This window comes from Microtus pennsylvanicus, chromosome 8, assembly GCF_037038515.1.
Source record: "Microtus pennsylvanicus isolate mMicPen1 chromosome 8, mMicPen1.hap1, whole genome shotgun sequence".
In the NCBI taxonomy this organism is placed as follows: Eukaryota; Metazoa; Chordata; class Mammalia; order Rodentia; family Cricetidae; genus Microtus; species Microtus pennsylvanicus.
Genome location: NC_134586.1, coordinates 10,565,059 through 10,592,481, shown reverse-complemented (window position 1 = coordinate 10,592,481; position 27,423 = coordinate 10,565,059). Strand labels below are relative to the sequence as shown.

The 27,423-nt window shown below is 38.8% G+C and overlaps 1 protein-coding gene across 1 annotated transcript; it reads right to left on the bottom strand.

Annotated features, from left to right (window-relative positions):
- Positions 1 to 217: 217 nt before the first annotated feature.
- Positions 218 to 9,246, bottom strand: Rergl (RERG like). Its single transcript, XM_075981921.1, has 5 exons — positions 9,176 to 9,246; positions 8,088 to 8,144; positions 4,410 to 4,483; positions 2,301 to 2,449; positions 218 to 986 (listed from the first exon to the last, which is right to left on the bottom strand). Exons 1-5 carry the CDS (start codon positions 9,225 to 9,227, stop codon positions 704 to 706), a joined length of 615 nt encoding a protein of 204 aa, XP_075838036.1. The 5' UTR covers positions 9,228 to 9,246; the 3' UTR covers positions 218 to 703.
- Positions 9,247 to 27,423: the final 18,177 nt, after the last annotated feature.

The window sequence follows — 27,423 nt, the reverse complement described above, 5'->3', positions numbered from 1 at the left end:
CTTAGCTTCTTGGTTGGTGATGCAGTGTGACCAGTTGCTTGATACTGCCATCATGACTTCCCTGAATTATAGACTATATCCCTTCAAATTGAAAGTCAACAAAAAATCTTCCATTAACTTGAATTCGCTATACATATTTTTTTTAATATTTTGCTGCTATAAGATAGTAACTAATTCATAAAACACAACTTTTTCATTATTTCCTAAACTGCAAAATATTTATTCATAAACAGCTAGCCTTACACATTCAACTCTAAATTATATTTCAAAGCAAAAATCTGTTAAATATTATGAAGTCATTTTAAAATCAATAACTTAGGCCATACAATGTATTAGTTGTATAAATATCTATTTGTTTTTCTTAAAACAATGACAGAATTTAAAAGTAAACCACACACTTTAAACTAATACTTTAATTGAACAATATGTACAGCGTTTTCTCAGCAAGGCACAGGGACAGTTCTCTACTGAAACACCAGAGTGGGTATTCACTTGTACAAGAAGTGAGCATTTATGTGGGAAGGAATATAAGCCAAATGTAACCAAAGAGACAAATTACATATTTAAAAATTCAGTCATGACTCATTTTCACTTATTTTATATATCCCCCCCCAAAATTTGTCTTTTAATTATATAAATCATGTTTGTTATAATAAATGTTTGAAACCCTCTGATGGACCAAGTCCCCTGTGTTATATATCTTCTAAACAGATTTTCTTCTCTTTCCAAATACATTATTGATCAGTTTGGCCATTGATTTAGAGCCACTGGATCTCCTCTTCTCCTTGTGTTTGAAGATCATCAGAATTTCCTTGATGAGTCTGAGAAAAATCACCTCCACCTCCAAGGACTGCTCTGCTGCAGACAGTTCACAGAATTGGCAGTGGAAATCTATTGCTAGCTTATGCCCTTCTTCCCAGCCAACCTCTCTCATGTGACAGAGGTCTTGCTTGTTGCCAACTAAAACCACAGCTGGTTCCACCATCCTGAAACACAATTAGTAACTTTTTCAAGATGGTTTCAATAACTCTAGAAAGTAACATAGGTTATATCCATAGGACAAAGAGTCAAAAATAATTTCTATTAGGTATTATGCTTATGGCCATAGATGGTCATGTGTGTGCTTAGAGACACATATCCCCAGTCCTACAAAATCATTTTCCACATAAAAGAACAAATAACACAAACAAGGCTCTCTAAGTTTAGAGCTCGGAGGACACAAGTATTCTTTATGTCAGGATAAGTATAGTAACCAGGGCTGGCTGTAATCTTCCCTACTTTGTCTCTCTATGTGCTAAGCAACATAGGGAAATAGGCCCCACCACAAAACCATAAGGTTCTACCTCACCCCAAAGTTCAGAAGCAAGGAGACAGGTGACATAGGCTAAACAATTGAAACTGTTAACCAACATAAATCCGTCATGCCCTAAACTTTTTCTGCTGGGTACAGTGTCACACCTATGCAAAAGTAACTAATTTAGTTATCTTTTACAGATGTTGTGTTAAACCCAGGAAGCAATTATCAGTTAGAAGATTAGGAGCTTTAAACCCCCACTCAATTGTACCATCATCCAGGACCATGTGGCAACACTGATAAGAAACTATGTAACTCCTCACATAGGCATTTACACAAAAATGAACACTTTCAAGGGGATATGCTGAAGCAACAAAAATAGAGAAATTAAACAAAGAATCTCAAACAGCTAAGTGTTTCATTAATAGAGCGAAAACTCTCAGACACAGTCATCTTTCTTCACTGTCCTGTGTGCCTAGTCACTTAGCAGTGAATTGCTGACCACGTTTTTATCTTGGGTAAAGCGGAAAAAGCATATCTCCACCCTTACCATGGGTAGATGGTGGATTATTCAGTCTGCTTTTGCTGTGACATTCCGGGTAACCAGTAATGAGGAACTGGATTTCACAGGAGACCAAACATAACAAATCCGGATTTATTTAGGATTCTCAACGTTTTCATGAGAACGGAAAGGAAAGGTGGAAGTGTGAAGTGTCTGCCATAGAGAGGACCATTATTTTGCTAGTAAGTGTCATGTTAACAATAGAAGCTATCTTGTAAAATGCCCATTTACTCGGGGCAAGTAACTGTTTATGTCAGCCAGGACATAAAGCATCCTCATCTGATTCTTTTTACTACGTGTGTAGCTCCTGTGGAATCGGAAGGGGAATTGTTCAGGGCTGTTAAATTTTGTAATTGAAAGTCTCTATTAAATTCTTCCTAATGATGCTCAGGGCAAGATGATGATTTACGAAAATGGAAAGGGGATGAGAATGAAATGTCTTACCTTTTACAATGAGTAGTCGGTGGCTCCCGGATTCTGCAGAGAAGGGCTTTTGCAAAAGCAAAGGAAGGCCTGTCGCTGATGTCATACACAATCACAAACCCATCTGCCCAGTGCAGCTCACTTGTGAGGGTGCACTTTGTCTTCTGCGGCTGAAAATGAACCAAGCACATTCAAGTGTAGTTGTCTCACAACAGCGTTCTATGCTTCAGTTAATTCATAGTTACCCATTTCACCTGGGGGAGAGTTCAATAAGGCTAAAGAACAATCACTTCTAAAGAACAATAACTTCTAAGGTGTACTTTCGGAGTTTCTTTCTTATCGTTGTCTTTCTTAAACTAAAACAAAAGCCTATCATAGTTATTTTTATCTCACTTTACAACTTTCTTTAAAAAATATATTTCTAAAAATTTGATATGATGCCTTTTAAATTAATATTCACACATCTGTCTTGAATAAAGCATAGCATCTATGCTAATTAACAGACATCTATTTTAATTTGTGTGTGTGTGTTTGGGTTGTACACATGTATGTTCACGTGTGAGTGTAATCACATCCTAAGCGTGGCAAACATGTAGAGCTCAGTCAAGAACCTCAGGTATTGGTTCCTCCCCTTTCACCTTGCTTGAGACAGAGCTTTTGTTATGGACAACAGGCTGTCCTGTGCACAGACTTCCTGTCTCCTTCCATCGCAGCACAGGAGTGTCAGAATTACACAGGTCTGCTACAGTACCTCGCTCTACGTGGCTTCTACAAACCCACACTCAGGCCCTAATGATTGCATGGCAAGCGCTTTACCTACTGAGCTACCTCCCCAACCTGGAATATCTGTTTATTTGCAATAGTAGATTCAACTCCATGAAAGGGAAAAAATTATGAGTTTATCTAAAAAGATTTATAGGATAATTTAGGGTAAAATAGCTAAAACAAATCAATAACTTCTTTGGAAATGTTAGAAAGCTGACCATTTATTTATCATGTTTATGATGAGAAGATAGAGATTATAATTGGAAGATTATTTTGAAATTTTAGTATATTGGCTAGATAAATTTATTTTCAAAATTTGTCTTATGTACGCTCTACTGAAAACCGGTTGCAAACGTAGACAATTTAGTGAAAATATAAACTGAATGGACAAGACGTTCTTAATTTCTGACCCCTACACTATGAACTCACAGGAATATGTATGGCCACTGCTAGGAGGAGGAAATCTACAGAGACAGCTGAAGCTAGCTCATGGAAACTCAGCAACTCTAGACTGACATCTGTGGAGCCTCCATGGGACCTAATTAGGCCCTCCATATGTGGGAGACAGTGGTAAAACTTGGACTATCTGAGGGGCACTTGTCAGTATGACAAGGATCTAACCCTGGTGCATGAGCTACCTTATTGGAGCCTATTCCCTATGGTAAAATGTCTTGCTTGGTCTTAGTGGAGGGGAAGGATTTTGGTCTTAATGTGCCAGACTTTGTTTACTTCCCAAGGGAGTCCATACCCTTTGTGAGGACTGGATGGGAGTAACCTGGCAGGGGAGGCAGGGGAGGCAGGGGAGGCAGGGGTGGGGGCAGGAGAACAGAGAATGTTAAATGAAATTTAAAAAGTAAGTTGAAATAAAAAAATTAGAAAGATTTCTTTTAATGGGCTGGCAAGATGGCTCAATAGCTAAGAGTACTTACTGCTCATGCAGAAGGTTCAAGTTCAGTTCCTAATACTACATGGTCATTCACAACCATCTGTGATTCCAGTACTAGGTTATATATGTCTTCTTCTTGTCTTTCTGGGTGCTTCATGCACATGGTACACATACTGATAAATCACACGCAGGCAAAACACTCATATACATGAAATAAAATCTGAAAGATTGTTATTAAGACTATTTTCAGGGCTCACTTTTCTTGTGCATTAAAGGCATTTTTCTATGCTAACTTTTAATTGATATTTATAGGAATCTCAATAAAACAATTTACACTAAAAGAAATGTCAACATTTTGATAACTAAAATTGAGAAGACACTTTATTTTAGTGTTGGCATTATTTTGCATATTCATTTCCACTACTCTTTAAATTATGCTTGAAGAAAAATAAACCAAAGAGGTGTTTTGTTTGACTTACTTGAAAACATGGGTCATATATTTCCAGATTCAATGCTTTCCCTTCCAAACACAACTGCCTATTGTAGATAGATTCTGAAAGAAAATATATATGCTCTTTGTCATTATGGGAAAACTTCAGAATAAACTCTCATTAGCAGCTGACTTTGGTCTGCCAAATTCAGCAAGTGATATTTTCGGGCTATTTCTACTAAAGGTTTATCACTTGTGTGTGTGTGTGTGTGTGTGTGTGTGTGTGTGTGTGTGTGTGTTGTCTATGAGTGTGTCTCATGCCTTCAGAGAAAGAAGAGAACAATGGGTCTCTTGGAACCCAAGTTACAGATGATTATTTCCTACCATGTGGGTGCTGGACCAAACCCAGGTCTTCTGCAAGAATAGCATGCTTTCAACTGCCAAGTCATCTCCAGATTTGCAGCCGTCATATTTTCACAGAATACTAGAATATCTTTTGCTCAGGGCTGGTGAGGAAACCATGAATATTTTGTGCTGATTCCTTAACTTAATTGTGTCTACTCATTTGTTTATCCTCCTATGGTATAATACAGGTACTTCTACCAAAGACTCATTCATACCCTCTCAACCCATTAAAATGTCCTCTCATCCACGAATAAACAAATCATCAGAAATTGTTATGTCTCCTCTACCATGAATTTCTTTATTGTTTATTACTTTTATTGATTGATTAATGAGTGTGTGTGTGTGTGTGTGTGTGTGTGTGTGTGTGTGTGTGTGTGTGTGTGTGTATAAGCTGTGTGGAAGACAGAAGGCAAAGTCCTTCCTTGGCATGAATTTCGGGTTGAAACTTGGGTCTTCAGGCTTGGCATAAAGCACCTTATACATGAGCCATCTCACATTTTAGTAAGTACTCATTATCATCACCTTATAAACATGTGAAAATGGTTTAAGTTCAATACATTTATACTCACCTTCAATCTTGAACACCTCATTAGTTGCACCGCTATATTTGATCACTGACAAAAATCTCAAATATTTCCTTCATATGATATTCACACAGCATATTCTATTTCTGTTTTAATTTTCTTTACTTATTGTCATGTTTCTTAAGTTTTTTTTTAACTCAAACTTCACCGTTTCCCCACACTCCACATTTGGAGGCAGTTTATACTCACTGTCTTGTACCATTTGTCATGGATCAGCGCCCTGTATATTATGTATATCTCTCTCCTTCTGTCCACTATCGACCAACTTGGATATTACTCTACTTTGTCAGTAGCTTGTCACATGCAAACTTTGAAATTTATTCCTCCTACCACCTGGGATGTAATTCCTTACATATCTTCTTCAGCAAGTCTCTGCTCTACCGATACCTTTTTAAAAAAGTTTTGCCCTCTTATCATTTGTTTTTACTTTTGTTTTAAGGCAGTGTGCCTCTACATATTCTAGGCTGTCCTGGGGATTGAATAAGCCCCCGTGGCTCTGCTCCCCAAGTATTGGTACTGAAAACAACCATTTCTGCCATTTGACTCTTGCAAAATATAATACCTACCATATCCATGCTTGTCTCTGGTATTATTTGTTTTTATAGCATTTATCATCAAATTACATAATTTTTGGCTTGGGTTGATAATATTACAAATTCTATGATAAATTAAACACTTATTCTTTTGTGCTCTGACATACCCCCATTACTATAGAAAATATATGGACTATAACAGTTATTCAATGAATATTCTTTGATGAATGAATATGAGCTTTCTTTCATTAATGAATGAATGGATAATTTCTCTAACCCTTCCTCCAGCTCTATTTCTCAATAAATTAACACACTAACAGAAAAACTTGACTAACTCTGAAAATTGTTCTGTAACCCATAATAGGAAGTAATAAAAGGAGCTAGAGGAATTTCTCAGAGCTTTGTGCAGAAATCCTAGGTTCATTTCTTAGCATCCATAGATCGAAACTTTCTGTAACTCCAGTTCTTAGAATCTGATGCCCTCTTCTTAACTCCCAAGGTACCTTTGTGTTTATGTCCCACATGAACTCAGAGACACATATATGCACATAAAATAAAGTCAATAAATCTCTATTTTACAAAACACGCAGACATTTGATGAAGGAATGTTTCCTCAGAGGATGAAGACTGACTTTTAAATCCGTACAAATAGAACATTTGTCATAGTTTCATCAGACATCAGATTTTGTTTACAGAGGTGTTTTCTTTTGTTTTCTAAACTTCTCACATTTACTATTTGCCCTGAATATAAACTTTCCCAGACAGTTTAAAACACTTTCTCTCAAATCTCACAGCACTGGTAAGAGCTGTCATCTCTAACTGTTTTTAGAGTGTTTTAATTTCCCCTTCTATCCTTCCTTGACAAGATGAAGTTGCTTTTGCTAGCCTGTTTCCATAGCGTTGGAGACCTTTGGGTCACATGCTTATATTTTCAAAATGTCTTCAGGTCTTATATTATACACGGAGATGTCACAGCTGGGAACGTGTAAACATTTCATTTGTTTATTTAACTGCATTGTAGAAAGGATTAAGGTGAAGGTTTCATTGTTGCCGCCTTTAGAGACTGCATTATCTTGTTTGCATTAAGTCTCTTTTCTGTTCAGGGAAAACTTTCTCAGCCAGGCATCTTGGCTTGTATATTATGTTGACCCCTGTGCCTGAGATTTTTGCTCCTTGAAATGAAACATAGAAATTTCTGTTTTTCTGCAGCTTTCTTTCTGTAGGCAGTTTTCAAACACTTGTTTTAAAATGTTCACAATGTCAAACGAGTGGAAATACTGTGCCGCACACACACAGAAAGCCATGTGACACAAATCTTTAAAACCATTTTTAGCAATATGCTGATAATGCCCTCTCAAGAACAAATGTTTTCTGTGACTCTCAAAGAAAAAAAAATTATGATCTCTTTAACATTAAATAAGTAATATTGAAGAAAAACGACTCCCTTACATTTCCTAGTGTTCTGCTATTGTTGATTTAAAAAATAAAAAAATAACCTCAGGTCTTTGATCAGATAAGATATAAATTCCATTATTTTAATCAATCTCTTAGCAAAAGGTATACTTAAGGGTCTAACAAAATTTCTTCATTTATTCTGTGGTATCTCCTATATCCTAAGATAAAAATAAACGGAGTCAAAACTGAGTCAGATTTAGTAAAATGACCTTAAGATTATATTGGCAACTTTTGTATAATTTCTCTAAAATTTATAGAAACAGCCTAGATAACAATATGACGTTTAATTGATGTGTCATTCTTTTATTTTTACACCGTTTTTACAAGCGTCATTTCATGGGTGTTTTTTCTGTGGATACTGTGAATACTATTCCTTTAGTATTTCACTAATCTTTTGCTGTGAATACTAATCGTTTAACAGATGTTAATTATCAAAACCTTTTTGCACTTCGCAAAAAATGCATGACCATGCTTTGGAGCATTTGAGAAATATAACTACAACCTTACTTTTCTTTTAGTTTTAGACTTTGAAAACCCCCGACTTTCTAATTCATCATATTAGGTAATCTTGATGATGAAAACATTCCACTCAAATACTTACTTTGGTATTTAAAACTAGAGTCTTTAAATTAAAACATTTTAATGAAGGTAAAAATAGCAGATTCTGTCAATGTGCCTCTCTGTTCTTAATTAAGTTAAAGTGTGATACTGAAACATTAAGTAGGGTAGAAGTGTATAGCAGCAACTTACCAAGATTCGAAGCATATTCTCCAATGAACCTCTTGGTAAGAAACCTTACAGTAAGTGCTGTTAAATGAATAGACAAAATTTAGGCTTGTTTTATTTTATAATACTGATATCCAGTTAGGTCCATCAACTTGATTTTCACTCAGTAACCAGCAAGCCTTAGATAAGAGCTTAAGACTTCACTAAATTCTGGCCTAAAAGCTGTGGAAAACCATGATTATGTAAATAGAAATATGTGATCTTACGTGTTATACAGGTAAATTGTTACAAAAGTCATCAAACATGTACACTGCCTTACCTTCTAAAGTCCAGATATAAAATGCATTATATTTGAAATCCAAAGCTCTTACAACCCTTATTTTCCTTATTAATTAAATCTTGTTCAAAGGCTCTATGTGTAGGAAGGATGGAGGCTGTGTCCAGCATGTGCAGTTTGTAAGGGATACAGAGAGTTAGTGCCCTGGAAATAGTTTAAGACTCAAACAGTTTATTGCCTTTCTAAAACAGCCAAGTCCGCTAGTTACTCGGCTCTTATTGTTAGGCTGTTATTCATTGGTGGAAATCTTACTACCGATATATTGTGCAGCAGAATCAAATAAAGCAAGCAGAAGAGAATAGCACATTCCAGAATTAGGGCCTTTTGTGATAGGTTCCAGGGTGTCCACACAGCCGTGTCTCCAGATAGTCACGGCCCTTTTGTAATGCTGCCAATAAAAAAATACACTCCATAGTCCATTCAACTCTGCCCACCTTACCCTCACATCTGGATAATTCACTACTGGTGGGTTCACAGGCAAGAGTACTGGGGTAAGAGGCAGGAAAGTGACAAAATGGCCTCTTGCTGGTCTTTAGAATTTTAAACATTGATAGAAAAAGATACAGATTCATATTTTTAGCAAATGCATTGGCTCACCTCCTAAAACAGCTCATAATTAAGCAGTAACTTGCCTGAAAGATTGAAAAATCACACAAAAAATTTTACAAATTATTTCTCAGACTGAATTTATTATAACTTCTTATATAATATATAGCTATTGTTTAACACCCTACTTTGTCTCTCTTGCCATGCTAGACAAGACAGTAAAACTCACCTGATTTCCCTGTGCCTTTACCACCCAAGACAGTAAGCTTGACATCACTCATCTTGAGTAACTGGTTCAGTTTTGGAACCCTGCTGACAAGAGCTAAGCATATGCTGTTGATTTTTTTTAAATCTCCCTTTTATGGATGTCCTTGTTTTTCCAAGGGCAACTTCACCATATATTTCTACAATCTAATAATAACTTGAAAAATGTTTGCCTTTAGTACATTTCAACTGATCCTCTCAAATATTGGACCAATATTTGGACACTGAGATTTATGAAACTAGCAGTAATATATTTTTAACAGAAGTCTAGTTCATAATCCTCTAGAGAATCAAGAAAAATGTCCTATTTTTATTTAGAGAAATTCTAGAGAGTTTGTGTAAATACCCATTTAAATTTACTCTGATGTGGTAAATTTTGCTTTTTATTTAATTATTTAAGAGTATTTTATATAAGTATCCATGATGTTGTGATCAAAGTCTCCCCCAGTCCCTCCCCTCCAAATCTTCCCAGCTTACCTCTGCCAGAATTCTTTTCTTGGCTGATGTACTTTAAAAAAATTAAATTAGTCCTATTTGTATTGTCTGTAAGTTCATGGGTATAGGGCTATCAATTGGAATGTAGACAACCTTCCCCTGCAGTCAATGGTTGCCAAAATCTCCTTAACTAGAAGTAGGTTCCAAAATCCCCTTCCTCAACCATGATATGGTTTTGAATGGCTTGATTTTGTGTAGATCTTGTGTATTTGGTCAACACTGCTATGAGGCTATGTGTGCAAAGAGTTCATCATGTGTAGAAAATGACTTCCCATGTTCTTCTCCAACCTCTAGCTCTTATAATATTTATATACTCTTTCTTCTATGATGGTATCTGAGTCGTGAGAGGAGGCATGTGCTGTAGATGTCCCCATTAAGGGATGAGCCCTTCATAGTCTCTTAGTTTCCTCTGATTGAACAAGTTTGAGTTTCTTTATTAAAGTATCATCTATTGGGAAATGAAGCCAAGAAAGGAAATCTAAGATAGATGAGTGCAGGTTAGTGGCAACGCCAATGCACATCTAGGTCATATATTCTAATCACATGATGGAGGAAGGTCATTGGCTAATAAAGGAACTGCCTTGGTCCATGTTATTGGTTAGGACATAGGTAGGTGGAGTAAACAGAACAGAATGCCGGGAGGAAAAGGAAGTGAGGTCAGACTCGACAGCTCTCCTCTCGGGAGCAGACGCCTTCAGAGAGACGCCATGCCCCACTCCTGGGCAGACATACGCGATGAAGCTCCGACCTAGAATCCTCCCGGTAAGACCGGTGCCACAGATTATTAGAGATGGGTTGATTGGGATATCAGAATTAGCCAGTAAGGGCTAGAGCTAAGGGCCAAGCAGTGATTAAAACAATACAGTGTCTGTGTAATTATTTCGGGTAAACCTAGCCGAGCAGGCGGCTGGGGTGTTGGGGACGCAGCCCCGCCGCCGCCCTTATTACTTCAATCACATGTGATCCTTGAGCTGAAAACCACTTATACCACCCTACAACTTTCTGAAGCCACCTTTAATGAGTAATTTTTTTCATTTTAAAAATATGATTTGCCAATGGATAGCAAATCTACTTATCATTGGAAAAGTAATAAAGAGAATCTGTCCTATTTCTTTCCATACTTCTTTAGAAATAGGAAAATACTTCAAAAGCAAAACAACTGGAGGTGGCATTGTGTGTAATTCACTGGGTAGTCAGTGAGAGGGAAATGTAAGATAAATGATGGCCATTCCTCCTCTTTTAACAGTTCCCCCAGTGTGAAGTCTAGTCTTCACCATAAATTTGACTGTATTCAGAATTACCATGGGAACACATCTATTTAAGAATGTTTCCAAAATGATTTAGTTGAGTAGAGAAACCCCACCATGTATATGGGTGACACCATCCCATTGACAGACATCTGAGAATGAATCAAAGGCGGAAAGTGAGATGAGGACCAATATTTATCTTTCTTTCTCTCTCTGCTTCCTCACTGGGGATGTGATGTGGTCAGCTACATCACACTTCTCTATCAACCGAAGTTGTGCCCTAAAACCGGGAGACAGAATGAGTTCTTACTTAACTTCAGTCAGGCATTTTGTTACATCAGTAAGGTGCCTGTCTATTACTTTCTTTTTATCTATCACTGTTAGATAATTAAAAACAACACAAGTTTCATTTCCAGGACCCATACCCAGTGACTCACAGGCACTTCAACTCCACTTTCAGGAATCTGATGCTTTCTTTTGGCCTTTGCAGGTACCTATACATATACACACACAGAGAGAAAGAGGGGGGAGGGAAGGATGGAGGGCGGGAGGGAGTGAGGGAGGGGGAGGACAAGGGAGAAGGGGAGGGGGAAGAGGAAGAGGAGAAGGAGAAGGAGGAGGGAAGAAGAAGAAGAAGAAGAAGAGGAAGAGGAAGAGGAAGAGGAAGAGGAAGAAGAAGAAGAAGAAGAAGAAGAAGAAGAAGAAGAAGAAGAAGAAGAAGAAGAAGAAGAAAAAGAAGAAGAAGAAGAAGAAGAAGAATGCATAAAATTACCAATTACCTCTGGATGTTTTTATTTTATATTTTATATTATATAATATGATATTTATAATTGAAGAGTAACCTTTTTAAAATAAATGGTTATTTGATTTTATAAAGCATAACTTCTCAAAAAGCTCACAGATTTGGGCAACTTATGGATGCTCAGGAATTTGCATGTTGTATGAGAATTTGGTAGAGTTTGAGGGTGAGATTTAGATGTGGGCAAGTAAGAACATTTGATCTCTGTGCACTGCCTTTCTTCTGTAGCAGGGCCCTCACTGCAGAGTTTTAGAACATAGCACAGGGAACAACCCAGGCTGGAGACAAGAGGCAACTGCTACACAATCACAAATCCCAGAAAATCTTTGCCAAACAAATGAAAGGCGGATGCTTACCTAACCAGATCATCACAACAATGGCTGCTAAAATATGACTTCTATTAGCATAATACAGCTATTGTTGGCAAATATTATTATCTTGCTAATTAAATTACAGCCTCACTCACATCTTACCTGACCATCCCCTTGCTGTCTGTTACATCAGCGTTCCCATAAATACTTCTTTTCTGTGCATGTGACTATTTTTATCTGAACAAGTATGTGAAAGAGCCTGTTGCATAATAAAGTTATTTCCCAGAGTTTTTGGTCTGAAAAGACTATTGTGGGAGTCTGGATCTATTCATGGTCTTAAGGTCTTATGAAAGCCTGCTTTAAATTACATAAATCATTCTGAATACTGGAAAAAACCCACTTTGACAGCGTGTTTGAATTCTGGGCTCTCTCTCTCCTTTTCCTTTCTTTTGCCTCTTCACTTAATTCCCATTCTTTCCTCCCTTCCGTCCCCTTTCCCTCCATCCCCTTGCTTCCCTTTGACATGTAGTGGCTCCTCTTTATCAGCAACAATGTAAAGTTCCTGCTCCTCCTCTTGTGTTCCTTCTGTTTCTGTCCGAGTCCCCACTTAGTCTGCTAGACATGTTTGTTTTATACTTGTAATTTTTAGTCTTGGTAGTTTTTATTATATTATCATTTTAAAACTTAAGTCAAATGCGCACTGTTTATGTTTAAATTTCCCATTTTGGTTTGTAAGGAAAATTCGCCAAGGCCTCCTTTTCATTTTTCTCTCCGACTAAGTCCACCTTTTTGGATGAGATATACTTAAAACATATTGTTCCTAGTGGTAGAGGCCTATAATCCCAGATAGTTGGCATGCTAAAGCAAGAGGATCATGGTGAGATAAAGGCCAACCAGGGCAAGTCGGTGAGATAATATCTTTGGGGGAAAAAAAAAAGAGGTCTTGAAAAGTAGCTGAGTGGTATAATGCTGACTCAGCATGACTGAGACTCCAGTGTCAATCTCAAGTACACACCGCAATATTAATATTGATAATAAATTTATGATATATGTATTGCATATTACTTTATTTTAAGAGTGTTTTCTTTTCTATTGCTCTTGTAGTGGAATATAGTATATACTAGCTTCAGTTTAGAGAAACTCTCCTTTGTGATACCCTCTGCAGATTTACAACTAGCTGTACAGAATCCCCATCATAATTGACTTCCCCTTTATAGACTTGTATAAAACTATATTACATTCCAATAAACCATGCTGTATGTGGTTTCACTGTATACCATATATCTTCCAGTTACACAGAATCACACATCCTACAGGAAGAGTCAACAAGATAAGGATATTAATATCGTTTCAGAGTAATCTAGAAACCTAGATGACATGGTTACTAAACTTGACCTGTGAAAGTTCCGCTTTAACAATCCTACCTACTTCGTGAACATCTTTTGCAGAAGAGTCTTTCATTTGCATATGCTATTCCAAAGGACCGTTTTATTCAATATATAATGCTAGTAATTAACTCAATTATGTGGGCCTATTTTTCAGTTTTTTACAAAAGGGAAATGATGAATACATCACCAATTTTCAAAAGATTTCAAAGCATGCCTGAGACTAAATAATTGAATGGCTTTGCTAATTTTTCTCAGCATGTATTCTTATAATTGCTATTATCTTTTCAAGGTAATGATCCTGTATTTATTTTACTTTTAAATTATTCCTGAGATGTTTATTGTCATAGGTCTTAGTTTTCTTCTACCCTTATAAAACTGAAACATGATAGCAAGCAGTAATTATAACCCAGCTGGTCACCCTTTTTGCCTTCTCAAGATAATTTGTGCCAGGTTTTCTGTGAACACTTAGAGGTTTTCTTTGCAGCTAATTTAGTTTTCCTCAAAAGAAAGATAAAACTTTTATTAGCTTTTTATTCACTCATTCATTTATTCATCAATTTGTTCATTTTTTTCCATGTTACCAGGGACCAAACACAAGGTCTCAGGCATGATAGCAAGCATGCTACCATTAAGTCATATTCTAGCCCTAATAAGTTTCTTTTTAATTTTTTTCTATCTTTTGAGAATTTCACACATGAAGATAATGAAATGCAATCATATGAAGCATTACATGCCATCCAACTTCCTCAGACTCCTCCAATATACCTCACTCAATAGTTGATGTCTTTTATTTTTTTAAGATCCACTTTAGTTAGTTCTGCCTATGCGGCTGGGTGGTAGGTCCAGTCACAGGAGCATGGAAATTTACCAGGAGCCATATCTCCAGGAGAAAATGATTCTCCCTCCCCTAGCAGCTATCAACTGCCAAAAGTTCCCTGGTAAAGGGCAGGGCCAGGGGATCATTTACCCATCGATGCCATGACTGACTTTGGCTGGCTCGTGCAGGTCTTATGCAGGTGACCACTGATATTGTGAGCTCATGATTACCAATAGGCAAGTTATGCTCAGAACACAGCATTTCGTGTGTGTGTGTGTGTGTGTGTGTGTGTGTGTGTGTGTGTGTGTATGTGTGTTCATACGATGGTGTGAGTGTGGACATCAGAGAAAAGCTTTCTATATGGAAAATTAACTTCTATGTACTTTGGGAAAACTCTCTTGCTCTTTGCTGATCACACCAGGCAACGTGGCCCGAAGGCTCCTGGGAATTCTTAGTCTTTCTTTCGCATCTCACCCAAGGATTGCGGAGATAACAGTTGCATGTGGGTTCTTGGAGTCCAAACTCAGGCCCTCATACTTGTCTCCCATGCTTTATAGCAAGTATTTCATCCACTGAGACATCTCCCCAGCCCTGGTTTCTTGATCAATTCTACTTCATCAGTAGTACAGCAAGATGAAGGGGCAATGATCTTTAAAGATGGCTGATTTCTTTACCACAGCTTCACTAAGAGGGGGCTGAGGAAGCAACACATGATTAATGCCACAGAGAACAAGATTTGCAGAAATTCTTCTGAAATGTGGTTTCCAAAGGGTTGGCAATTGCTGGAGAAATGGCTTAGCAGTTAAGAGCACCGGTTGCTCTTCCAGAATACCTGGGTTTTATTTCTAGCACCCACATGACAGTTCACAATTATCTGTAACTCCAGGAATCTAATACCCTATTCTGGCCTCCAAGTCTATTGCATGCATGTGGTACACAGCTATACACTCGGGCAAAGCACCCATACATATAAAATAAAAATAATTAAATACTTAGAAAAAAAAGAATGGCCAGTACAAATGTGACAAGACATTCTTTCCAGCTCATTTCAATGCCTTTCAGATGCGTATTAAAATTAAGTTTTCATGTATTTCCTTTTTATTTGAACATTTTAAAGATATGGTTTTATGTATCCCACACTGCCCTGGAACACACAATGTACCCAAGAGTGTTTTGAATCCCTGATCCTCCTGTCTCCACTTCCTAAGCCACTACACCCAACTTAAAATTAGAAGCCTTAAAAACTTTGACATCAGATGTCCCTCCATAAGGCCCATGAGTTAAAGGTTTAATCCATGGTCTCACAAGAGTGCTACAGACTTCAGGCTGGGGTCTGAGATTTTAACACAGATGTCTTTGTGAAACTCTACCTGAAGTCTCACAGGTGGAGAGCACAGACACAGAAACAGTCAGCATTCCTGAACTCTGGTATGATAACTGTACTATGGGATTTTATGAACGTGTGTGTGTGTGTGTGTGTGTGTGTGTGTGTGTGTGTGTTTGTGCCTGTCTCTGCCTATGTTTTATTTCTGTATCTCTCTCCTTCTCTCTATATATGTACATAAATCATTTTATATATGCAAAGATTTTATACAAAGGGCTACGCACATAGATGTAAGAATAGAGACAGATGACAGATGTATACATGGAGACACCTCAGGTTTTCTAGAGAACCCTAAAATGTACAGTTTCAAAAAATACTTCTTTTTCTCTGATAGACTAGTTAAAAATGCAATTTTCTCAAGGTTGTACTGGGTAATTGTTGAAACCAGAAGAACCTGGAAACTGAGCCATTCCGAGCTAGCAAAAGGGAACTTAGCACAGACCTCTCATCTTCTTTTTCATTGTTTCTTTGGAGTAACGGGATTAGTAGCTGTTGCTCTTGTTTTAATTTTTGACTGGAGACAGGTCTCACTCTGTAACCCAGGCTGGCCATACTTCATCTTGTAGACCTGACTATCCACAGACTCACAGTGCTCCTCTGTCCTGGTGTCCTGGTGTCTTGTGTACTAAAGTACAGGCCTGAACTACCACATACCTTCTTGCTTTCATATAAAATGTATTTTTCCATCTTCAATATTTTTATTATATGCAAAATTCTGATCATTGAGTGGAATGTACTATTTCTATGAGCTTCTGTTTATACATCTATGTTTAGCTTTTAACCTTTGTATTGCATCTTTATTGCTATTTTTTCAAAACAATAATCCATTAGAAACCTCTTTATATTCTAAAATAGGAGTCCATAGCTATTTTTTCAGATCTACTAATTTCCATACTAGGTACAAATTAAATTGTCTGGTTAGCTTCATTCCAAGTATTTTCTTCAATGGCTTTGATACTCGTTGTACAAGGAGATTTTGTAACACTTCTGTTAATTCAATGTTACAAATAAAATTTTGCATATAAGCTCATGATATTCATGATGTTTCAAACACAGTGACTAAAGGAAGCAATACACACAACACCCTTATTTTCTTACAGTTTTTGTTTTTGTTTTTTAAGAAATTCAGGCAAAACCAGTCTATTGTATTAAGTCATTGCTTGGCCATTTACTTAAGTATATTTTTAGCTAGCTCTTACATCTAAAACTAACCCATCTCCATTATTTTATATTTTCTCATGAGGTTTGTGGCCTACTGGCAATGTTTCAGCATGTCTATTTCTGGCGGCAGCTTCATGGCTTCTCCTTGACTCTGTCTCCTTTCTCCCGGCATTCAGTTTAGTTTTCCCTGCCTAGCTCTGTTCTACCTTATCACAGGGCCAAAACAACTTCTTTATTAACCAATGGTATTCACAGCATACAGACGGGAATCCCACATAAACAGTCTGCAGCTCATGAGTTGAATACAACAGTGGTTCATCATAGATCGAATGGTAAAATAGCCACTGCCAGTCCTACCATAGAGTTAGGAATCCAGAGAACTTTCCAGTTCTTAATGAGGAACAGCTTATTGTTTTAGCCTACCATGGATATTAGAAGAGATAGAGAGAGAAAGAAGGGGGGATAAATATTTGTCATGGGCAGAGCCTTTTCGGTAAGTAAGGCAGAATACTCTCAAATAAGAGAAGTCAGAATTCCATCCAGAAATTCACAAGGATGGGGATCTGGGTTCAGTTCTGAGCACTAACACTGTGTGGCTCACACTCACCAGTAGCTCCATGTAGCTCTAACATATCCTACTCTATTGGCCTCCATGGGTACCTGAACTCATATGTACATATATACCCATACAGACATGAACATAATTAAAAATGAATTACAATATTTTCAACAAAAAAGAATTCCAGCTACAGTTTCCTTCTTGTTTTTTTTGGTTTGGATGAGCTGCCAGGGTTCATATATTTGAATGCCTGATTCTCAGTTATTGGAACTGTTTGGGAAGAACTAAGAGTACTGCATTGCTGGAGGAGATGTTTTGCTGGGACAGGCTTTCAAGTTTCAAAAGCCCACATTGTGGTGATATTTTGTTTGTGACCTAACAAATAAAGCTTACCTGAAGATCAGAAAATCAAAGTAGCCAAGCCACTAGAGAGTTTTTATCTCTACCAAGGCTCAGTCCAAATGGGCCATACTGTCTTCAGCGTAGACTGGGATTAAAGCATGCATCCCCACTACCAGTCCTCTGTAGCCAGCTAGTGTGGTTGCTGTGTGCCACCACTGCCCAGTCTGAAATTACCTGGCATGAGTGAAAAGGAAACACAGAACATGCAACAAACCTGCTTAGGAGTTTATTAGAGCAGGCGTGTTCAGGCCTGGGGAAGTCAGTGTACAGAGAGAGAGAGAGAGAGAGAGAGAGAGAGAGAGAGAGAGAGAGAGAGAGAGAGAGAGAGATGGGGGGGACTCATCTAGCTTTTTAAAAAGTGCCTAGTGCATGTGCACAGAGTGTCGACCTGACTACATCATATGCAGATGACGGGTCTCATGCATGCACACAATGACTTAGCTGAGTCATATGGATGATGTAACCAAGCAAGCGTGTGCATGGGTCTTGCGGGGCCTTGAGGCCATTAGGCACTTCTGCCTGAGGGCTTGTCTGCACATGCATAGCCCTAGAACCCAGAAGTATCAGTCTCATTGTGGCTAAAATCATAACATTCCACCATTTGGTTTATTATAAAAATTTGGGGAGTTTTCGGTCTTTAATGGGTGGAAATGAGGCATTGTAAGGTTTCTTGTGACTGGTTCCTACTGATTTTGTGGGCGTCAAAGAGTTGAGATGCTTGACCACATCTTGGGGTGAATGGCTGATTACTTTTGTGGGTTTTTTTTCTTGGCTTTGTGGAACTGGCTGGCTGGCAGCTTGGACCTCACAAGATCCTGGGAACGCAAAAAATTATGTCTGAAAAAATTTTTAGATTCGGGTGATTAAGGGAGGAGAGTCCCAAGATGGAAGATAAAAGTTTTTTGGGGGGCAGGTGGAGGAGGGAATTTCTCAGGGATTCCCAAGACCAGGAATGATAAGGGAAGAATTAAATAATACTTATTTTGGGCGAGTCTATTCTGTTTAGATAGGTCCAATTGGCTCTCTGAAACTTATGAAAAAATGGTGGAAAAGAAATAGATTTTAGACATATTAAAAGTTTATGATTACAATGATATAGTGTTGGAATGGCAGATGGTGGGGAGGAAGGAAGAAAAGAAGAAGGAATTCTTAGAAAGGGAAATTATTAGACCCCTCAATGTTTTACATGAAGCAAATCTTAAGGCACTTATTTTCCCTTAACATCATGGTATTAACTTAGCATCCAGGAGACACTGCTGCAGTCAGTGGTAAACCTGTTATGTTAAAGTCTGTTTTGTGGGTTTTTGAAGTTTGGGGCTGTGAATGTCCCCAAATTCGTTATTGTTTCTTACCACCTGGGCTTTGGGCAATCCTTGTACCTCCAGTTCTATGTTTAATTAAGGTTCCTGTAATAACAGCTGAGTGGTTAATCTGGAAATTTAAGTATGGCATTGGAGATATAGAGAAGTTGGTAAAGCCGACAAGAGAAAGAGGAAGAGGGAAAGTATATGGAGTTTTGACATAGGAGAGTTGTGTACGATGATGAGACTTTTATTTTTCTGAAACTGGAGAAAAAGTGACTGATCTTGGTGTCTTCTGGAACTTAAGGAAACAGGGTTCTGTTTGGGTTACTGTATATTGAGCTGGAAAAGTAAAAGATTTAAGGTGAGACAGGTGGATCCAATGAGAGAGTCCCACAAGCTTGGCAGCTGTAGGAGTTACAAGAATTTCTTTAATGGAGCTCTACCAATTAGGGGAGAGGAGTGAGGGGCATTGGCTGGGGGAGAGAATATTACCTGATCTCCTATTTAAATCAGTGGTGGGCATGAATTGCCACATGGTTGAGGGAATAAGTGGTCAGTAAAATCCCATAATAGGGAGCAAAGATGGGATAACAGCAGAGTAAGCAGGTGATCAGGAAGGGGAAGAGGTTTGGAATGAGAGGCCAGGGGTTAAAACCAGCCGCTCATACATGAGTTTAAAGGATGAGATAAAAAGAGGGATTTCGGGGAGAGCCCTAAGCCTAAGAAGGACCAGAGGCAAAAGTTTTAAACAGTTAAGGTGACGCTCCTGTGAAATCTTAAGAAGAACATTTTTAAAGAAACAGTTTCTTCTACCTTCCCTGAAGACTGAGGGTAGCATGGGATATGAAAAAGCCAGGGAATGTTAAGAGCTTTAGATAAAGTTTGGGAGATGTGGGAGGCAAATTCTGGGTCATTATCCGACTAAAGAGAGGTTGGGATTCCAAACTGGGGGATAATTTCTCAGAGGAGAACATCGGAAACTGTCTGAATCCTCTTGTTAGTGGGGGGAAACACTTCAATCTACCCAGACATGGTATCCACCAAGAACAGGAGATATTTAACTCATCTGACTGTGGGCATATGAATAAAATCAAGCTGCCAGTCGGTTTCTGGAAGGGAGCTTCTGGCTTAGGTGGGCAAAGGGAAGCTGTGATATTTGGTCTTGGGATCTGACTTTTAACAGATTTTACAAGAGGCATTAGTAGATTTAAGAACTCTAAGTCCTCAGGGGTGGATTGGAGTTGAGCCTTGATAAAATGAAACAGAGCTTTGCTATTAGGATGAAAGAGCTGATGTAGGTAGGACATCAGGATTTGCCAAGTATCAGGGGGTGTCTGTGAGAATGTGGGCTGTACTGTATGAACCCCCTGAGGTGATTAAGGTGGGTTTGGGCCCTGTAATGCTGCTGTTCTAGCTGCTTGGTCAGCCCTGTGAAGGCAAAAATGTTTTGAGATTGAGAGCTGAGAGGAATAGAAAAAGAAACCATCCTTAAGATCTAGAACTGAGAAGTAGGAGGTTTCTGGGGGTAGAGTGGAAAGAAGTGTTAGTGGAAAGAAGGATTAGGGACTACAGGATGAAGAGGGGCCACTGTGGCATTAATGAGCTGGAGGTCTTAAACCAGGTGATAGGCTCCATTAGGTTTTTTTAACAGCAAGTATAGGGGTGTTAAAGGGAGAAGAAGTGGGGTGAAGTAGCTTTTTTCTTAGAATGTCAGTGAAATAGGCTTAATGCCCCTAAAGTTATGGAAAAAGAGTAAGTACTAAGCTTGAGTAATGTACTTTGTAGGGTCTTGTAATTGGATAATGATGGGGGAATGGTGCTGAGGCAACAGAGGGGTTTTGGGTGTTCCAGACTTGGAGGTCCACCTAAGAGGCTGGTAGAGGAAAAGACACATTGGAGCTGGAAGTTGGGAGGCTAGAAGGAGGACGGGGAGCTGCTGGTGAGTCTGAGGTAAAGTGAATGAAAGGTGCAAATGAAATAGAAGCTCCTACTTTTGCTAAAAATTCTCTTCCCATAAAAGGTGCCGGCTAGGTCAGCATGACTAATCAAGAATGAGTGAGATAAATACCCCTAAAAACTCAGTTAAGTGGTAGGGTCTGCTGAGGTAGATAAGGCTGTTCCAATGCCCCAACAATAGAGAAACTAGAAGGAGAAGTTGGCCCCCAGAATTCCCTCAGTACCGAGTATGTGGCTCTGGTGTCCAAGAGAAAGGAGATGGGCTGTCCTGATACCATGTTGTTTACCTGTGGCTCCCTGTTACAGATAATGTTTGTGGCTAGTCTAAAGGAGCCCAGGAAGCCTCACTTGTCCATGGCCAGACCTAGAAGGTCAACTTGGGAATTTTCTGGGTTTGATGTCTCCATGTCACTATGTGCATGAGGAAAGTTGACTCCCCTGTGTCCTTCTCTATGGAATCTTGGACAAGGTCTCATGGGACCAAGATAAAGATTAGGGCATGTTCAGGCACAGTGACCAGTTCTACCACATTTGAAACACGAGTCTGGTGGTTCTTGGTCAAGGGAGCAGCATGAACAGCCCAGATTGGGCAGTCTGATATCTCTACCAGTAGGAAGGCCATGGCTAACCCGTGGCAGTGATGACTGCAGGCTTTGTCATTCCTTGTATGATACAGCTTAAAAGCCAACACTAAGACTTCTGCCTGTAGGGTCAAGGGGCCTTTCTCCAAACATCGAAGTTTAGCCCTAATACCAGGGTAGCACTGAGAAAAAATTGAGTCATGAGTAACTGTCTGCCTTCTGTGGTTTATGGATATAAGTTAGTATATTATAACAGGGATTTAGTGAGGCATTCCAAAATGCAGAAGGATTTTCCTTTATATCTTCAATGACCTCTGAGAGCTTATTATAGTTTACTGGCTTGAGGGCAGCCTTAAGGAGACATGCCAGAAGGCAAATCAAAATCAGCCCCTAGCTAAAATTCCCAACTCTGTCCATGGAGGTATGTTGCATGTGTTTGGTAAACCTTGTCTGCATGTAGTCTGGCCTGCTCCCAAACTCACCTACACTCTTCAGAAATTAGGTTATTAGACAGGATCATATAGACATCGTGAAAGGTAAGATTATAAGACTGGGACCTAGAGCTTAGATAGTCAAAGACTTGGATATGAGGAAACTCCTTCCATTTGCCTGTGCACTAACAGTAGTTATAAAGCTCCCATAGAATATTGTGATCAAAGGTGCCATTAGGTGTCTACTTTAAATTATTATCTAAATTGTAACAAGGCCATTTTTTAAATAAAGATAGACAAGTGTGGGAATCTGTAAGTAGGGCATCAAGGCCTGGGGTTTCAGGGCCTCTAAAAGGCATCCTAGGGAGGGAGACTGGATGGATGGTTTTGGATGGCTTGCTACCCATAGCTGAAACCATGAAAACCCACGACAAATGGCAATACCACAGGCTTATAGGAGGATGTCTCCACTCGATAGGTGGGGTGTGACAATGGCCAGTACCACAGTGCTTGTAAGAGGGTGTCCTCTACATACAGGTGGGGTGTTAATGCCTGACTGGGTCCAGTCAGCATGACTCAGAAGCCAGAGAGGTCATGGTGGGGACCACTGATGAGTGGTAGAAAAGAAAAGAAAAGAAAAGAAGAGGAAAGGAAAGGGAAGGGAAGGGAAGGGAAGGGAAGGGAAGGGAAGGGAAGGAAAGGAAAGGAAAGGAAAGGAAAGGAAAGGAAAGGAAAGGGAAGGGAAGGGAAGGGAAGGGAAGGGAAGGGAAGGGAAGGGAAGGGAAGGGAAGGGAGGGAAAGGAAAGGAAAGGAAAGGAAAGGAAAGGAAAGGAAAGGAAAGGAAAGGAAAGGAAAGGAAAGGAAAGGAAAGGAAAGGAAAGGAAAGGAAAGGAAAGGAAAGGAAAGGAACGAAGGAGAAAGAAAACTCTTAGGGACCCTGGACCCCCAGTCATGGGAAGACTGATGCTGGCTCATCCAAACACAATTTTAGCTAAGGGAAGTAATCAAGAGATGAATGTCAGTGAAGGGCTCAACCATAGCTGTAAAGACCATGGTTGGGGGCTGCCCCCCATTTATAGGAACACCAGAAGATTGCTGGGAGCTCAACAGTCAACTCCTTAGGTTCGGAGAAATCTATAAGCTGACCAGAATGGGAAAACTCACCAATTGAAGCTGATTGGTGGTATGCATAGAAATCACGCTCAGGCAGATGGGGCACATGGATGATGTGGAAAAAAAAATACCTGGTTCTAGATCCTGACCTCGGAATAGGAGAGTCTCCCAAGTCTCACGGCACCAATGAAACTAGCTGGTGTGCATGAGAAGGAAATACATAACACATAACAAACCTTCTTAGGAGTTTATGAGAGGAGGCATGTACGGGCCTGAGGAAGTCATTGTGCATAGACACACACACACACTCAGAGAGAGAGAGAGAGAGAGAGAGAGAGAGAGAGAGAAAGAGAGAGAGAGAAAGAGAGAGAGAGGGCACATTCAGCTTTTAAAAGTTCCCTAGCACATGCACACAGGGGCTTGACATAACTATATCATACACAGATAATGGGGCTGACACATGCACACAAGGGCTTAGCTGAGTCATATGTGGATGATGCAACCATGCATGCATTCAAGACCTAAGCTGAGCCATACTTGGATAATACAACCATGCATGATTGTGGGTAACACAGGGTCCCAGGGCCATTAGGCCTGAGGGCTTGTCTGCACATGCATGGCTCTAAAACCTGGAAGTGTCAGCCTTATTGTGGCTGAAATCATAACAGAGTCTGAGTGACAAGTATGGCTAGATTTGCACTCTGATCTTCAAGCAATCTTTATTTATTAAAACACAAATAACATATCACTGTATTTTATTTTAGACAAAAATGGAGAAATATAGAGGTATGTTGTCTGTGTTTTAATAAATATTGCTTGTCTGAAGATCAGAGTACAAAACTAAACCACTAGAGGCCAGTGAGTGGTGGCACATACCTTTAATCCCAAGACTCAAGGCCACCCTGGGCTATATGAGATTGAATCCGTCTCAAAAGAGAAATGAAATTCACACAAAGATGCTCCAAGCACTTGGGATCCCATGCCTTTAATCCTAGCATAAGGGAGTAGAGACAGGAGTGATACGGCTGGGTGGAGATAGGTATATATGGCGGGAGGAAACAAGAGTTCATTGTGGTCTGAGGTTATGTGGAGAGCATTGCCATCTGCAGTCATGCTGATGTTAGAGGTAAGAATTCTCTAATGGCTCAGATGCTTTGCTTTTCTGATCTTCAGCTTGACCCAGTCTCTGTCTTTGCATTATTATTACTTGTGCTATACTACACCACTCCCAGTTGGCTCTTCCTCATGGTGGTTGTTGTCAACAAAAAAGGGTCTTTTAGCTCCAGTACCATGCCTACTTGCCTGTTGCCTTGCTTCCCACCATGATGACCATGGGCTCTAAACCTGTCATCTCTAAGTCCTGAAAGACTTTCTTTTATAAGTTTCTTTTGTCATGGTGTCTTAGCAATAAAAAGTGTAACTAAGTCAGCATGGTATTTCAATGATGTTTTCTACTCTGCCACACCTTTAGACAATATGACATCACTGCTGTCATAGCCAATTCCTGCACTATAAACATTTCCAAAGGCTAAGTTTTTAAAAATAGTATGTCTGCAATCTGTCTAACCAAATTGGAAATGGTACAGAAATCAAATTTAAAACAAATCATTGCTTTATTACAATGTGTAGCACAATGCTAAACATATAGATAGTAGCTCTGTTGTTGCTTATTAATTGTTGGCCAACAATCTTCATGTACACAATCAACCCATGATTAATTCCTGCACATTCATTTCCTGTATGTTATCAAATCACTGTTATTATGGATCATACTACATAGAAATCCCACATTAATAAGAAAATGTAGTAATTTATGTATTTACTTAGTTGTTTTATATATCTTAAGTTGGTACATCCTCTACATCCTCTAACTGGCACTGAACTCACAGTGTATTTGTCAGGGCTCTCTAAAGTTTGTAAACCAAAAGGTTGTAAATATAATTTTCCAAACAACCAATGCCTACTCATCTAATAAATTCAAATACAAAGTTAGAACAGAAATACAAACTAAAATATTCTGGATTAGCTTGGCAAGATGGCTTAGTGTCTAAAGGCACATATCACTGTGCCTGACGGCATAAGTTCAAACCCTGGCCCCAGATGGCAAAACAAGAGAAACCACTCGTACAACTTCTCTTCTGGTCGCCAATGATTTGCTGTGGCGTGTTAACACACACACACGAATTAAGTAAGTAGGTAAATAATAAATAAATAATAAATCAAAATTCTTTGGATCCATTTCTCAAATCATCAATTATTAAAGTCTTCTGATGTGTGATTATAGTGATAGTTAGTTTTGTGAATTTCAGAATTTTTACATGATTTATGACATAAATTAGCTATAATTTTAAATGGTGTTGAATGCTCCCAGGCATTTTCTAAAATCCAAGATTCATATCATGAAAATACTTGTTGGTTCAAATCCAACACTGAAATAACTCACAGAAAAAAGGAACAAATCACTAAAAATAATGTTGAAAATAAATTATAAGAAAAACTAAACATCAACTGGGAAGAAAACAAATATACTCATCTTAAAGAGATGCTGACTACAGAACAACAGTCATTACACACTCTAAGATTAGTGCAATCTTACACCGTGTCAGTTAAATGGCAGTGGCAGTACCTTTCCCAAATTCTCAAAACTGAATATTGCTGGTAGCAGTTTTTCTAGCCCAACGTTCAAGTTTGACTTCTAGTTTGACCAGAAGGTTCACCAAAGTTTCTTGCCTTTTCAAGTCTTCTGTGAAGAGACATTTCCTTTGAAAGTTGATGCTTTATAATTTCCTGAAGTGAGTAGTTGACTGTATCTAGTTGATATGGTTACTTTGCTTACACTGATCTGTAGTCATCTTGTTCTTCAGAGATAATCTTTTTACATATGTATTGCTTGACCTATCACCACCTTTGCCCCATAAAATAACATTCTGCAATCCATTGCTTCTGCCAATCTTTAATGTTAATAATGTATCCTCCCAGATAATTATCACTTCATCTTCACTCAAGTATCAGACACATATTTTTGAAATATGAATCCACAAAGATACACATCTTTCCATCCACATTTTATTTGTGCTCAGTTTTATAATAACACACCAATATGTGTACTTAGTTCTGCTTGTTCTAATACTATGTTCTCTTAAGATATACCACAGTCCTTAATTTCTTTTTAAATAGTTTCTTTTCCCTTTTCAAAGTATGAAGAGTTCTACAAACTTTCTTCATATCTATGCTACTATTTACTTTTCTTGCCACTCAATATTTTCCATTCCATTGAAACAAATACAGCACCACAGTTTTATGATTAATGGGATAGTAATAAAGATTCTATTCATGAGGCTTAATAAGAACAGGAAGAAATACTGATACTCTTGAGGAGAGCAACCCTTCCTGAAGAACACTGAAGGTGGAAACAGTTAAGAAGCTAGCTGGAGAAAACCAACTAACTATATTTCTGCTCTATTGTAGGGAATTTAGGACATGACAAAATGACCATCCAAGGCAGGAGTTCTGCAGAACATACTGTAACCTCGTTCTCATGTTACTTTCTATTTCCCTGTAGAGACACCATTTAGAATAATCCACCCAGAGGCCAAGTAACCTAGACAGTTTCCCAGGTCACAGAGCATACTGGGAGAAACCGAAGGGAGAAAGAGAAAATGGCCACTAATATGGCAGAGTGGAATGTGCTGCAACTACTTCAGCCTGCAGAGGACTGTGAGTTAAGAGAACAACGGCTGTGGAGACCGAAAACTGTGAGTCTATTCCACCTTGTCTGTAGGTCAGAGGGTTTCAAAGTTGTTAACAACTGTGGCTACCCACCCTGATTTAATAATGTAGGATTCCCCTCTGTATGCTGTGGGTGTTTTATCACCATTGGTTAATAAAGAAACTGCTTTGGCCTATGGCACAGCAGACTATAGCAAGGCAGGAAATCCAAGCAGGGATAGAGGAAGAAAAAAGGCAGAGTCAGGAAGACACCATGTAGCTGCCAAAGGAGAAAGATGCTGAAACCTTACTGGTAATCATCAACCTCATGGTATATATAGGTTAATAGAAATGGGTTAGTTGAAGATGTAAGAGCTAGCTAGAAATACATTTGAGTCATCAGCCAAGCAGTGTTGTATATAATTAATATAGTATCTGGGTAACTATTCAAGTCTGGGAAGCTGGGAAACAAAAGCACAGCCTCCATTTACCCCTATGATGTGGTGTTTTGGACATTAAGATGGCCCATGGAGGTAGAACCACTCCATCTTGACCCA